Source organism: Rhinatrema bivittatum, chromosome 3 (genome assembly GCF_901001135.1).
Source record: "Rhinatrema bivittatum chromosome 3, aRhiBiv1.1, whole genome shotgun sequence".
Taxonomy (NCBI): Eukaryota; Metazoa; Chordata; class Amphibia; order Gymnophiona; family Rhinatrematidae; genus Rhinatrema; species Rhinatrema bivittatum.
In genome coordinates, this window is record NC_042617.1 from 524,986,067 (window position 1) to 524,999,961 (window position 13,895).

Consider the following 13,895-nt stretch of genomic DNA (forward strand, 5'->3'; position numbering starts at 1 on the left):
AGCCTTCTCATACGGGGCCGGGAGCCTCACAGCATTACCCAGGAAGCCATCAAGATTAGAAATAATGCCAGACTGAACTGTCTGCTTTATTACACCAATGTTCCAGTATTGTTTTCCCCTTCCGAAGCTCAACCCCCACATTCTCTGACAGTAGAAAATGTCGGAGTTGCAAATACAAGAATATATCTTGCTCACGTAACTGCCACTTCTCCCGAAGCTCTGAAAAGGTGAGAAATCCCCGAGAGCCCCAGACATGCTCAAATTGAGCAATTCCCCTACTGTGAGCAATAAGTGATAGTGTGAAAGTGCTTGTCCCGCTGCAAATTTTATATTATAGTTAAGGGTGGTACTATAGAAATAACGCAAGTGCCAACAAAATGCACCCTCCATTTCTCCCATGTATTTAACGTCGTCTTTGTGGTAGGGGCAATTTCACCATCTCTCAGCCAGGTGTCCCTAGGCTGCCAAAGCATGGCCCGCAATGGCATACGCCCCACTATATCCTGTTCAAGATTTACCCAAAGCGGCTGGTCATACATTTGATGCCAGATAATTATGGCCCTTAACTGAGCAACAACCCAATACCACTGTAGGTTGGGGACTCCCAAGCCCCCCCTACTAGTAGATTGAAACATTACTGCCCTTCGAATCAGAGGTGGCTTCCGCTTCCAAATATAGTTAAAAACACGTCTTTGCCAACACTTCAGCATGTTATTGGGGATAGATATAAGAAGTGACTGGCATAGATACAAAAGCCGTGGTAAGAGATTCATTTTTACCGCAGCTATCCACCCCAACCATGAGAGGCCAGAGCAAATGCCCAATTCCTTAGAGAGTGTTTGCCAGAGGGGTTTATAGTTCAGTTCCAGGAGGTCCCCATAATTCTTGCCAATACGTATACCCAAGTATTTAATGTGATGTGCCGCCCACTTAAAGGGAAGTTTGGACTGCAAACGCGCCCTCTGTTCGTCTCCTAAAGTTAAATTGAGCACTTCAGATTTTTCGAGGTTTAATCTGAACCCAGAGACTTTACTAAAGTCTTGCAGCACTGCAATTGTCCCCGGGAGTGAAAGATCTGGTTTAGTGAGGGTAAATAGGACATCATCCGCAAACATAGCTATTTTGTGCTCTGACGATCCCAAGTGAACCCCATGAATATCACCTGAGGCACGTATATGATGAGCTAAGGGTTCTAAAAAAAGGGCAAAAAGAAGTGGCGAAAGGGGACAACCCTGCTATGTACCTCGCTGGATGGGCAGAGGTTCCGACTATATACCATTAACCTTTACCCTCGCTTGGGGTTGGGCATATAAATTGTGCAACCATGCCAAAAAAGAGTCACCAAAGTTCATTTTCCTCAAGACACTGAAAAGATATGGCCAGTGGACCATATCAAAGGCCTTTTCAGCATCTATAGACAATACATTCAGTGGGAACACAGAGGAGAGGATCACCTTGCTGGTGACTGAAAGGAATCAGTAAGTTTTTGCTTGGGACATTGTCTTTTTTAAAAGTATTGGGGCAAAGTTAACTATTAGGGAATATTATTTAGTGTGTTTGTGCCTTTAATAGTCAGAAAGGCAGTGAATAAACAAGTTAGACTGTTTGTATTTTTAGTTAGTCAATAAGGTAGCAGTAGGTAGTGTGTTTATTTTTAAAGGTCTGCAGAACTGAGTGTTCTCCAGACTTTTAAAGAACTGAGTGTTTGTATTTAATTCTAACTGCTTGTATTGAAAAAAAAAAAACACAAAACAAAACACCACCAAAAAAAAAAACAAAACCCCCAACCCATAAAGTAGTCAGAAGCTAGAAATAAGCTAGGAGCAGTGTATACCTAAGTAAAAAATTTGAATAGTTCAGCTCAGTTATTCACCTTGGAAAGGTGTTGAGGTAGTGTGATTGGGTTTGAATAGGGACCAACATTTGTTAATCAAGAGAGCAGTGAGCCACTCAGGCTGACTAACTGAAGTTAGACTGTTTGTATTTCCCAACCCTCCCACCCACCCCTAGCTCATCCCTTAATTTATAGGCAGGTGCCACTTTCACAAAAAAAACAAACCAAAAAAAACATCAACAAAAACTTTATTGAAAATTCGATCAGACCCCGGTAGGCCACTACCAGACACATAGTGAATTCACTAATACATTTAAAGGACATTAGACACATTCCTACTCCCATAGCAACCTAAAACTTAACTAGGAACTGATCAAAATTGAGATGAAGGCAGCAGTCCAGCAGCAAGAGGGGGGGCTTCCCAGTCTTTTGCATAGAGTGTCACATGTATGATTTTTTACCCACCGGTGAGAAGTTGTACATGTGCATGCGATGCAAAGAGCTCCTGGCTCTCAGAGAACGAGTCCGATCTCTGAAGGCTAGAGTGGCAGACCTGGAGGAGCTGAGGCAGACAGAGATATATATAGATGAGACCTTCAGGAACATAGTAGTCAACTCCCAACTTCAGACTGGCAGCCCTGGTGCTGCATTGGAGGAAGAAGATCTCATGATGGGAGAGCACCAACCAGGTGCAGCAGGAAAGGATCCTGTAGCAAGGACCTGCTCTCCAGGTGATGCATTGTCCTTTCGCACTGAGGATATCTCCCCAAGGCCTACTGCCCAGGAGGGAAGGGTTAGGTCGGCCGTTTTAGTTGGTGATTCGATTATTAGGAATGTAGATAGCTGGGTGGCTGGTGGGCATGAGGATCGCCTGGTAACATGCCTACCTGGCGCGAAGGTGGCGGACCTCACGCGTCACCTAGATAGGATTTTAGACAGTGCTGGGGAGGAGCCGGCTGTCGTGGTACATGTGGGCACCAACGACACAGGAAAATGTGGGAGGGAGGTTCTGGAAGCCAAATTTAGGCTCTTAGGTAGAAAGCTTAAATCCAGAACCTCCAGGGCAGCATTCTCTAAAATGCTCCCTGTTCCACGAGCAGGTCAACAGAGGCAGGCAGAGCTCCGGAATCTCAATGCGTGGATGAGACGATGGTGCAAGGAAGAGGGATTCAGTTTTGTTAGGAACTGGGGAACCTTTTGGGGAAGGGGGAGTCTCTTCCGAAGGGATGGGCTCCACCTTAACCAGAGTGGAACCAGACTGCTGGCACTAACCTTTAAAAAGGAGATAGAGCAGCTTTTAAACTAGAGCAAAGGGGAAAGCCGACAGTCACTCAGCAGCACATGGTTCGGAGAGAGGTATCTTTAAAGGATACTAATGATGCATTAGAATTAGGGCATCCCAACAGTGAGGTTCCAATAATTAGAAAAGTAGTCCAAGTGCCTGTAACTAAAAACTCACCTGAGCTAAAAAATTCTAACTTATCCCTATCAATTAAAAAGCAGAATGAAAATACAAACAAAAAACTATGAAATGTTTGTATGCTAAAATCCTGGATCGGCGCGCGCAAGGCTATCGATTCCGTATAGCCGGCGTGCGCCGAGCCGCGCAGCCTACCCCCGTTCCCTCCGAGGCCGCTCCGAAATCGGAGCGGCCTCGGAGGGAACTTTCTTTTGCCTTCCCCTCCCTTCCCCTACCTAACCCACCTGCCCGGCCCTGTCTAAACCCCCCCCCCTTACCTTTGTCGGGGGATTTACGCCTCCCGACCTGGGGGCGGGTACGGAGGGCGCGGCCACGCCCCCAGACCGCCCCGGGCCGTAACCACACCCCCGGGCCCGCCCCCAAAATGCTGCCGACACGCCCCCAAAACGCTGCGCTGACCGGGCCCGCCCCCGACACGCCCCCCTCACCAAACCCTGGGACTTACGCGAGTCCCGGGGTCTGCGCACCGGTAGGCCTATTGAACATAGGCGCACCGGCGCGCAGGGCCCTGCTCGCCTAAATCCGGGCGGATTTAGGCGAGCAGGGCTCTGAAAATCCGCCCCATTTTATGTTAGTATTACCTCCGTAGGAGGTGCAGGGGGAGGACTTCGTGAGATCTGCAACATAGGAGAAGAGGGCACTGGAGTTAACTTTTTTATTGAATCTCCACTATGTAAATTTGTATTTAAGTTTACCAGAGAAGCAACCGCTCCTTGCTTATCTGCTCTTCTATACATTTAGAATAGAAATTGTTAAGCTATCCTTTTTTCTTCAAACAGCCATGTTCTACTTCCCTGTTTTAATGTAACTTTCGCTTCCTGTGTTAACTGGTTTCCCCCCTTGTTTATTGTAAACCGGTACGATAAGACCTTGTCTTGAGCATCGGTATATTAAAAGAACTTAAATAAATAAATAAATATTTTGTATGTGCACGCAATTATATACCCATGGAGGAGAAGAGTAAATACTCAAGTTGAGCGAATTCCTCATTTTTTCTACAGCTTCTTAAATAAAAATAACATAGTTTACACAACTATGCTACAACCAAACAAAGGTCACTAGGGCTGAAGGCAAGTTAGGGGAAGAACAGAGCAGTGTTCGGCGAGAAAGTAATACTAATGTTCGCAATGAACGTGGTGATACGGGAAAAAGACACTTCATCCAACCCTCCCTCACATTTCGCATTCCAGCCATGTGTGGTGTGTCTCCGTCCCTACCGGGGATTATCAGTGTAAAGGAACATCCCACCGACGCCAGGCTCACCTTTCACCCACTTTCCTTGTCAACTAACGGGAGCTGCTAGGCCGGCCTAAATGACATGAGCCGAAGAACGGATGAAAGGAACCCATTTCCCCACACAACAGATACAGAACAAGCACTTCCCCACCCTCTCTCGCCACCCCAAAAAAAAACCCCAACACACCCAAAACAAAATCGAGTAACAACCGCCCTATAACTTGCTCCCCTGCCCGGTTTCCTATCTTCATCAATGAGCGCGTATACGCACACTCACAGTACAGCCTCTCGCTCACTCCTCTACCTTCACGCCTGCACACACCGCACTCGGGGGCCGTTGCAAAGTTCTGACCTGGCGGGCCCTTGCGGAAAGAAAGCCCCCTCCTCGCTCACTGTGCGACTGGTCACTGAGCGCCTGATTCCATGGCCACAAAATGCTCGTCTCCACTTGCGTAACGATCTATAAAAAGCAAGTTAAGAGTTAAGAAAAAAAATGAAGAAAGCGTGATTAAAAATACGCAACACTAAAGAACGAGATAAAAATAGTAGATCAGACGTTTTGAATTTGAATCGGGGAATTATCCTGCCACCTCTGCCAAGAAAAGACCGGGAAGTGGGTAGGGAAGAAAAGATTCTCCTCCCAGTTGACCTTTCAAGATGGCGGGAGTGCGGGCGATAGGAATTCTTTGCCGCTTCACGGCCACCAAATACTCTCGTTTTACAGGTGAGTGAAAAAAAATATAGTGTTTGATTCTATTACGCGACTCTAGCCTGGAACTTTTCAGTCCGTGCCGGGTGAGATTGTGGAGTTGCCACTAATATTTTCTGCCTCCACCGTCCCCTTTTGCGGTTCATGAGAAACGGTAGGACCGGTGGCTAATGGGGAGCGTGGACACCACCACACGCGAAAGCTCGTGCGGGGAGGGTTGGTGACCACCTGCTCACTCACGCGCGTATGAGTCGCTGTTTTGGATGAGTTCCTGTTTTTATTTGGTTGTGTCTTTTGAAATTGCTTTGCAGCTTACTCTTGGGAAGAAATTCCTTGATTGCCCACTGCTCGCTTTAAGAAGTATTTCGAAAGAACGCATTGCAATTTACAAAGCGGACTATAAAGTTGAGGATAGAAAACTAAATACCTGATTCGTCAAGGTCTTTTCTCATAAAGACACAGTCAAATACACTGAAGATTGTTTTTCTCATTTTACATATTTGTGGAAAAAGGTTAATGTATATAGCTCAAAACGCCTTAGAAGAGGCATAAAAGTAAGAAAAGGAGCGCTCTCTGGCCAGCTGTAGGTTGGGTTATGGAAGGGAAGTTATTCTGAGATGGATGAGCTTCCACTTCATGCAAATGTTCTACTTTTGGTAACGTTGCAGGTGTTCTAGATTAATACCGAAACTAAATATGGGACTGATGTCATAAACTGTGGATTAAAACTGTACGTTGAAAATGGGGCAGAGGTTATAATTTGAATTCCAGATGCAGTAAACCAAGGTCATGCTAATATATCCAGGAGTTAAAGTGTATTGGCACAAACGGGAGTTAAAGTATGCGTTCAGCACAGGCTGAATGCATATTTTTGACTTGGGGAATCTCTCATACGTGATTTAGGTGCAAAAAATGCTTTCACTGTAGAAAAGTGCACATATTTATGCCCAGAAAATATGCTTTGTATGTGCAAAGCATGAATTAAGCCAGTACGCCTTTCTACATTGAAGGTAATAATGCCTTCATTTGTATGGGCTTTTCATACAAGGGTGCTAAACAGGATGTACAGTTATATTCACATGTGTGCAAAACACCTTGCGGCAATTGGAGTAATGTTTGTGCAAAAAATTGTGCATGCAACTGTGAGCAAAAATGTGCTCTGCTGAGGTCACTTTATTCCATTGGCCTATATATTTGATAAGTGTTTTTTTTTTCTAATATAATTTTCCTACCACTTGAAATTTAACCCCTGGTCAGAGGTAACGTTTCCAGAGCTAGTGTCAGTCAATGGGCAGAAGCTGAAGTTCTGATTCGGGGACCTGAAATGGGAATTTACGTACAGAAAAGGACTCCCTGCACTATCACATTTCCAATAGACCTACCAGAGCTGCCTACATAGGATCCCTATCATTACCCTCTCACAAACTCACTTGCCATATCTTCACTAAAGATCGCACCTTTTCCACAGTGGGACCTACACTATGGAACTCAATACCACCTGAACTACGCCAAGTTTAAAAGGCTCTTTTAAACTTGGCTATTTAAAAGAGCCTATTTATAATAATAACCCTCCACCATCCTGTCCCTAAAATCATCCTCTTCCCCCCCCCCCCTCAACTTCAGTGAAATCTGCAGATGCTTATCTATTTTACTTTTAGTTAACTCCTTGAGCTAGAACCTCAACACAGAATCTTGTAAATAGTTATTCCATTTCATTTTATTTTACTTTATTTTCTTTCATTTTATTAACCTATCCACCCTATGGACCCTTTATTCTTCTACTACATTCCCATCTTGTTCCTTCGTCTCCCTGTTTCATGCAACTTATTTTTCACTTTCTAAATCATGTTGCATTAACCCCGTTATATGTAAACCGATGTGATATGCAAATGAATGTCGATATAAGAAAGTTTTAAATAAAATAAAGAAAACATGCATATGCACTTTGCTGACATCCCCCTTTCTTCTAGGATCCATTTGAAGACTAGGCTTTCTTAATTTGGTTTGCCTGGTCAACAAATTGAAAATAAAATACATTCAATATTTATTTAAATGGCTTACATGAGGGCTTGCTTTGTCCTGTCTAGCCCTTCTCAAATCTTAAATGGTCTGTTTTTCAAGATATCCACAATGAATAGTAATGACATGCATTTTATAACTCTTTGGACAGTGAATAAGATCAGCTTACATATTGTTTATTTGCTGATCCAGACTTGTTAGGGAGTTTGGGAGCTACTATTTGCCATAGTAAATTACTGAGTCTTTGTATAATAAGTATTCAGAACTAGAAAGTGATCATGTAAGAGTATATATAGTATGCTTCTGAAAAAATAACAGAAAAATAGGTTGAGGAGTAGCTCTTCACATGAACTTAATAGTAGCCACTGAAAAACAGAAGGGAGTGGCGTTGAATCTAGACCTCAAAAGATAAGGAAAAAAAGATTTCTTAGCATTTAGACAGGTTATATCCAGAACAAGTGGGTATGCACCTCTACCAGCAGATGGAGACAGAACAAAGCTGACATCACAGTAATATATACCGTGCAGTGACAACCCACCAGTATTCTGTCTCCAGCAGAAGATGGAAGTGCATCTCCCTACTTGCTTAAAGTTTTCAAAAGGAGAAAAGAGAAAAAATGAATTTGCTCCGTTCTCCTGTGATGATACCATATAGTCCCTCCCTCAGTTGAGAATTTTTGAGGTGATATATATTGGATTTGCCCTCAGATGAGTACCTTGGTCTGGTAGCTGGTTTTCAGCCAGCGAGACTTAGCTGTAAAAGACAGTTGAAAGGCAAGCGGATGAAGGAAGCCAAGCACAGCGGTGACTATATGCCCTCTCCTTCCACAGCCGGAGACAGACTTTATACTCAACCAGGATGGCTGAGCTCAGATAAAAAGAGGAGGGTTTTTTTGTAGGCATTCCTCCTTCTCCGGTCTCCGTGCTCGGCGTGCTGATCCGACATTCGTTCCTGCCTCCTAGGGAGTTTAGGGGGACGTAGGCAACCTGGCAGGTTGAGCAGCCTTTTTGAACTAGGCCCTGCCTTTGAGCTTATCACTATGTGCCGCGTGGTAGGCCACGGTGGCATTTTCACATGTTTTCCTGGGCATTATTAGGCTGCCTTCTTCAAGACCGTTGGTTCATGCGAGTGAGTCTGGTTGTGTGGCCAGTTTTTGGGCACCTACTTGGGCATCCATTTGCTAGCGGTGTCCTTTTGAGGCGCGCGCTTACCTATATGTACAATCTGAGCAGCATAGAGGGCATTCAGATTTTGGGCACTCATCAAGGTACAGGGTTGTAAGCCTATGTTTTGGATGCACACCTTTCAGTTGCCTGTTAAAGCAGCTGGCGCCTATAGCTAAGAAACCTAAGCTCCTTACCCTCGATGTTGCTTGTCATATTCGGGCATCTCAGCCTGCTGTTCCCTCTAACTTGTGTTAGTGCTGCTAGGAGGCTTAGGGAGAATTGTCTTCATCTGATTTTACTAAGCCCAGTTCTTCCCAGCCTGATGCAGGCCTGGGTAAAGATGTCAGAAGGGGTGCCTGACTTTGGAACTCCCCTAACTGGTTTGTCAGCGGGGGAATGTAGTTCAGAGGGCACTGGGCAGGTGCATCCTGGTTTTGGCATGGATCCTTCTATCTTTTCTAAGATGGAATTTTTTTAAGGATTGCATTCCTTTCTTCAGGCACAGTCCTCTGCCTCTAATCCAGCGGTTCTCAACCTATGGGTCGCGACCCCGGCGGGGGTCGAACGCCCAAAACACAGGGGTCGCGCGCTCCCGGTCTCTCCCGCTGCCGTTGCCGCCGGGCTGTCAGCACGTTCAAGCCCAGCGGGAACGGCAGCGGCGCTAGAAGAAGCTCTGCACCCGCGGCTGGGCCTTTTCTTCTTCCTGCGCCTGCCCCCCCCTCCCGTGACCCGGAACAGGAAGTCAATCGTGGTGCGCGGGAAGGAGAGAGAGCCGCGCGAAAAAGTAGCAGCAGCGGCTGCAGCATCGGTCCCCGAGCAATAGAAGCAGCCGGTAATGGAGAAAGGAGACAGCAGCATGAGCCTCCCGCGGCCGATGGGATTTTTCTTTCTTGGCCAGCGGAGGCTGCTGCAGCTCCCATTTGAGCTCGGGGGAGAAGAGGAAGTGAGTGAGAGAAAGAGAGAGAAGCAGCCAGCCTGTGTGTGATTGACTGGTCAGAGAGCTGATGTGTGTGTGTGTATGTGAGAGACAATGAAAGTGATTGCTCAGGGAGATGACTGATGTGTATGTGAGAGTGTGAGACAGTCAGGGAGGTGACTGATGTGTGTGTGTGTGTGAGAGAGAGAAAAAGCATGGAAGTGAGAAGTCTGGGTATGTGAGAAAGCATGGGCGTAAGAAGCCTGGTGTTGTGGGGGTGAAAGAAAGCATGGGAGTGAGAAACCAGGGTGAGTGTGCATGCATGAGAGAGAGAGACTGCTTGGTAAGGTGATGGGGTGTGTGTGAGAGAAAAAGACTGGTGTGTGTGTGTGTGAATATGAGAGAATGTGATTCAGGGAATGAGAAGCCTGTGCACATGGAGAGTGAGCATGGAAATGAGAGAGACTGGTGTGTGTGTAACAGAGAGAAAGTGATTATGGGAATGAGAAGCCTGTGCATGTGGAGAGAACAAGCATGGGAGTGAGAGACTGGTGAGTGAGTGGGTGTGTGTGTGTGAGAGAGAGAGAGACAGAGAAAGTGATTATGAGAGTGAGAAGCCCATATATGTAAGTAGAACACGGGAGTGGGAAGCCTGTGTGTGTGTGTGTGTGTGTGTGTGTATGGCATGAGAGAAACTGTTCAGGAAGGTGACTGGTGTGTGTGTGCCAAAGACTGTTTGGGAGATGATTGGTGTGTGAGAGACAGAAACTGGTCATGGGGGCATGACTGGTATGGTGTGTGTGTGTGAGAGACATGGGCACTAAGGAAGAGGACCATAAGTATAGAGCTTAGCTTCTACTGCTGCTTCTGGTGAGTGCCACGGCCTGCAGGGAAGGGGAGTAGGAGAGCTGCTGGATGGGGTAAGTAAAGGTGGCTGCTTAAGTTTATTTTTCTTGACTGCCATTTTAATTGTGTGATGTCTGCTTTTTTGAAATATTTTATTGGTGTTTGGAGAATGTTTAATAGTTTTTATGCGTTTTTAATTGTTGGATGTTCATAGCTGTTTTGAAACATTTATTCTGCTTATTAGTATAGTTTTACAATTATTTCTGTGTGGGGATCTATAGCTGCTTGCTAGTTCTGTTTTCCTAATAAGAGGTGTATTGGTTTTTAGGGACTGATTTAATATTTGTAGTGTTGCCTTTTCATAGATAGGGTTGCTCCTGTTTGAGTGTATTCCATAATACAGGTGTAACTGTGTGCGGATTAGTTTATGTGCATTACTACAGATCCTGGGAGTATGTTAGGTCGGTTCTGTGTCTGTTACCGAGATGAGATATTTTGCTAGCATGTAAGCGTTTGTATCGGTCTTATTTGTTGTGTTTTCTCAGAGGACATGCATTGGTGGTAAACTGCTGTCTTTTCATAAGTAGGGCTATTGAGCCTGGAAATAGAAGGAGTTTGAGTTGCTGTTACTGAGATGTCACTAGAACCAGAATATCTTTTTTGTAGGGTGAGTTGTATGCGGAATGTCATAATTCTGCTTTACATCCATTATTGTGGGTCAGGGGGGTTCCTGTGGATACAAACTGTACTTTTACATCTAGCCCCGTGACGATCATGGGTCAGTGTGCCATGCATGTGAGAACCTATGGTGAGTTGAGTTACATTCACATTATAAATGTCATAATTAAATGATAAGTGTGCACTAAAATCCAACCCCATCCATAACCCCGCCCCATATGACCAAAGCCCCGCCCTCACCCCACCCTCACGGGGCGAGGGTGGGGCGAGGGGTCACCGCAACATGAGGAACTGTATTGCGGGGTCACGGCATTAGAAAGGTTGAGAACCACTGCTCTAATCAATCTTTTCAGGTCAGAGTCACAGGTGATGAACTCCCACACGCCTGGTGCTGTGGTTAAGCATTGAAGTACACCTAGGTTGGCTGCCTGTCTTCCCAATTAGGCACCTGGATGGCATGGATGATGAAGCTGATCCTTGCTTCCTGGAGCAGTGGTTCTCAACAGGTGTGTCGTGAAGTCCCGGGAGGTGTGTCACAGAGCCAGCAGAAGACTGATCTTTCCTCATCAGTCTGGGCAGGAGTTGGCTGACTTTTATTGGGTGTGACAGGAAGCTGCTCTTGCTTCCTTCTCCTCTTCCTAGTGAGTGTGAGGTTGTTCCTTCCTCCTTCAACCAGATCAGAGCATGATATCGCCAACTCCTGTTCATATGGGCCCGGCAGGACACCAACTTTATCTTCCTCTGCCTGGCCTGACAGTGAGGATGCTGATGCTCTCTTTACTCCATGGGGCCTAGATGTGAAAGCAAGAGCATAAGGGAGAAAGGTGCGAGCTCTGTAGATCCACTGCTGCTGCCTCCTCATCTTCCTCTCCTCAATCCCTCTTGCCCTCATCTGCTGCTGATAAAGATGGAGGGAGACTCTGGATTGGACAAGTCTTTTTTGCTGACTGGGAGTCAGGCGGAGGGGGAAATGTACTGGGTAAGAAGGTGTGGGAAGATAGGGAGTCAGGGATGGGGAAAAGGAGGCTGGGGTTGCTGGGTAGGGAGAGGCGGAGGATGGAGAGGTTGGGGACTGCTGGGTGGGGAAGAGAGATGGAAGTGGAGAAATGGGGCGGCTGAGTTGGGGAAGAGGAGAGCGGGGAATGGATGCTGAGCAGGAAGGGGTAGGAAAGAAGTTGTCAGGTATTCTGGGTAGGAGAGAGGGCAGAAAGTTGAATGGGGAGAGAGGGAGCACTGTGAAGAAGATGTGGGTGTGTTGGGAATGTTGGACAGGGATATGAGCATGTGAAGGGATGATTGAGTAGTTGGGAGACATGAGGGGTGTTGGGGGTATGGAGGGGGGTGATTCAGTACAAGGGCCATACTGTGTCAGTTTTGAGAATGTTTCTTCTCTCTTTATTTTATTTTATTTTTTTATTTATTTAACATTTTTCTATACTGACATTCGCACGAGACATCACATCGGTTTCCAGACAACAGCAAATTCAGCCAACAGGGCTTTACATTTTCTTTGAACTCTGCTTAGTGTAGGAGGAAATATATTTTTGTTTCTAGTCTCCAGTTTTGCACTGCATGCAGAAGATGGTTTTCGGGTTTCCATTCCAGGTTTTGTTTCCACATTTGTAATTTGTGGTCTTTTATTTTATATTTGGTGAAGGCAAGTCTATATTATGTGTGTATGTGACTGAGATGAGTACTTTACTAGAGGTTTATATCAGCCTTATTTGTATTTTCCTGGCGTATAGCCAGATGGACTCAGAACGAATGGGATAGTATCCGCGTGCTAGCAGTTGGAGACGGATCTGACGTCAGCACGGGGTATATATATATATCCCCACAGGAAGCGTAGCAACTTAGTAATTTCCGTCTCCAAAGCAGTTTGGAGAGCCTGCACGCTTGCTGAGCGTGTTTTCCAAATCTACTTTTTCTTTTCTTTTTCTACTTACTAAAACTTTTACAACATCGAGCCCCGCACTCCTGCGGCGATACCCTAAGGTCCCTCCCCCAGTAGAGTTTCCCGGGGTGATTTCCGTGATCACTCCGGAGGTGTAAGTCCTCGGTCCGGTGGCCGAATCGCGGCAGGGACACAGCCACCGGGCAAGGTTCGGGTGAGGCTTTCGAGGCGTCCCGGCGTGGACGAGGCAGCGGGTGCATATCCTCAAACGTGGCGGTGAAGGTACTTGCCCTCTCCCCCCGCAGCCGGAGACGCCCGGGTTCCAGCCGGGAAGCGCCGCGGATCAGGTAAGGCGTACATCTCTTACTTCTGGTCTCCGAGGAGCAGAGGATCGGCGGCGTGGCACGCCGTGGAGGGCGCCATTTTGTGGGCCTTGTTCAGGTATTGAGCGCCCGTAATAGGCGCGGCTCTATTCCTCCTTGGGCGTATATTGCCTTATTGCTGAGAGCATATTGAATGCCACTGAGCGTGTATTGCTAACCGCCTGTTGCTGAGAGCATATTGAATGCCATTAAGCGTGTATTGCTAACCGCTTACTGCTGTGAGCCTATTGAATGTCATTGAGCGTGTATTACTGACCGCTTATTGCTGAGAGCCTATTGAATGCCATTGAGCGTGTATTACTGACCGCTTATTGCTGAGAGCCTATTGAAAGCCATAGAGAGTGTATTGCTAACTGCATATTGCTGAGGGCATATTGCATACAATTGAGCTGTTTTCATGACCGCCTATTGCAGAGAACATATTGCACATATTGCTGCCACATATTGCTATTATTGTGCGCCTGTTCTATTAAGCGCATATTGCTGCCGCATATTATTATTATTGCGCGCCTGTTGTATTAAGCGCATATTGCTGCCGCATATTATTATTATTGTGCGCCTGTTCTATTAAGCATTCAGCACATACTTTTCAATGGATCAGAACGCTGCAGCGTCTTCAGCGGCGGCGCTGCCTGCCTCAGGCATTAAAGCCCTTGGCCTCTGCTCTGCATGCCAGCTTAGAGCCACGCACAGTGAAGAGCCAGACTCCCTATGTGCCCAATGTGAGGAGGCC

The 13,895-nt window shown here is 46.2% G+C and overlaps 2 protein-coding genes across 2 annotated transcripts in view; one reads left to right on the forward strand and one right to left on the reverse strand.

Annotated features, from left to right (window-relative positions):
- Positions 1-4,990, reverse strand: part of HADHB (hydroxyacyl-CoA dehydrogenase trifunctional multienzyme complex subunit beta) — a 268,881-nt gene extending 263,891 nt beyond the window's left edge. The window contains exon 1 of the mRNA XM_029596902.1: positions 4,855-4,990. The gene's annotated coding sequence lies outside the window, so the exon portion shown is untranslated. The remainder of the gene's footprint in view (positions 1-4,854) is intronic.
- Positions 4,991-5,080: 90 nt separating this feature from the next.
- Positions 5,081-13,895, forward strand: part of HADHA (hydroxyacyl-CoA dehydrogenase trifunctional multienzyme complex subunit alpha) — a 348,879-nt gene continuing 340,064 nt past the window's right edge. Inside the window, 1 exon segment of the mRNA XM_029596270.1 lies at positions 5,081-5,274. Within this exon segment, the coding sequence (XP_029452130.1) occupies positions 5,208-5,274 (67 nt within the window). The 5' untranslated portion in view covers positions 5,081-5,207.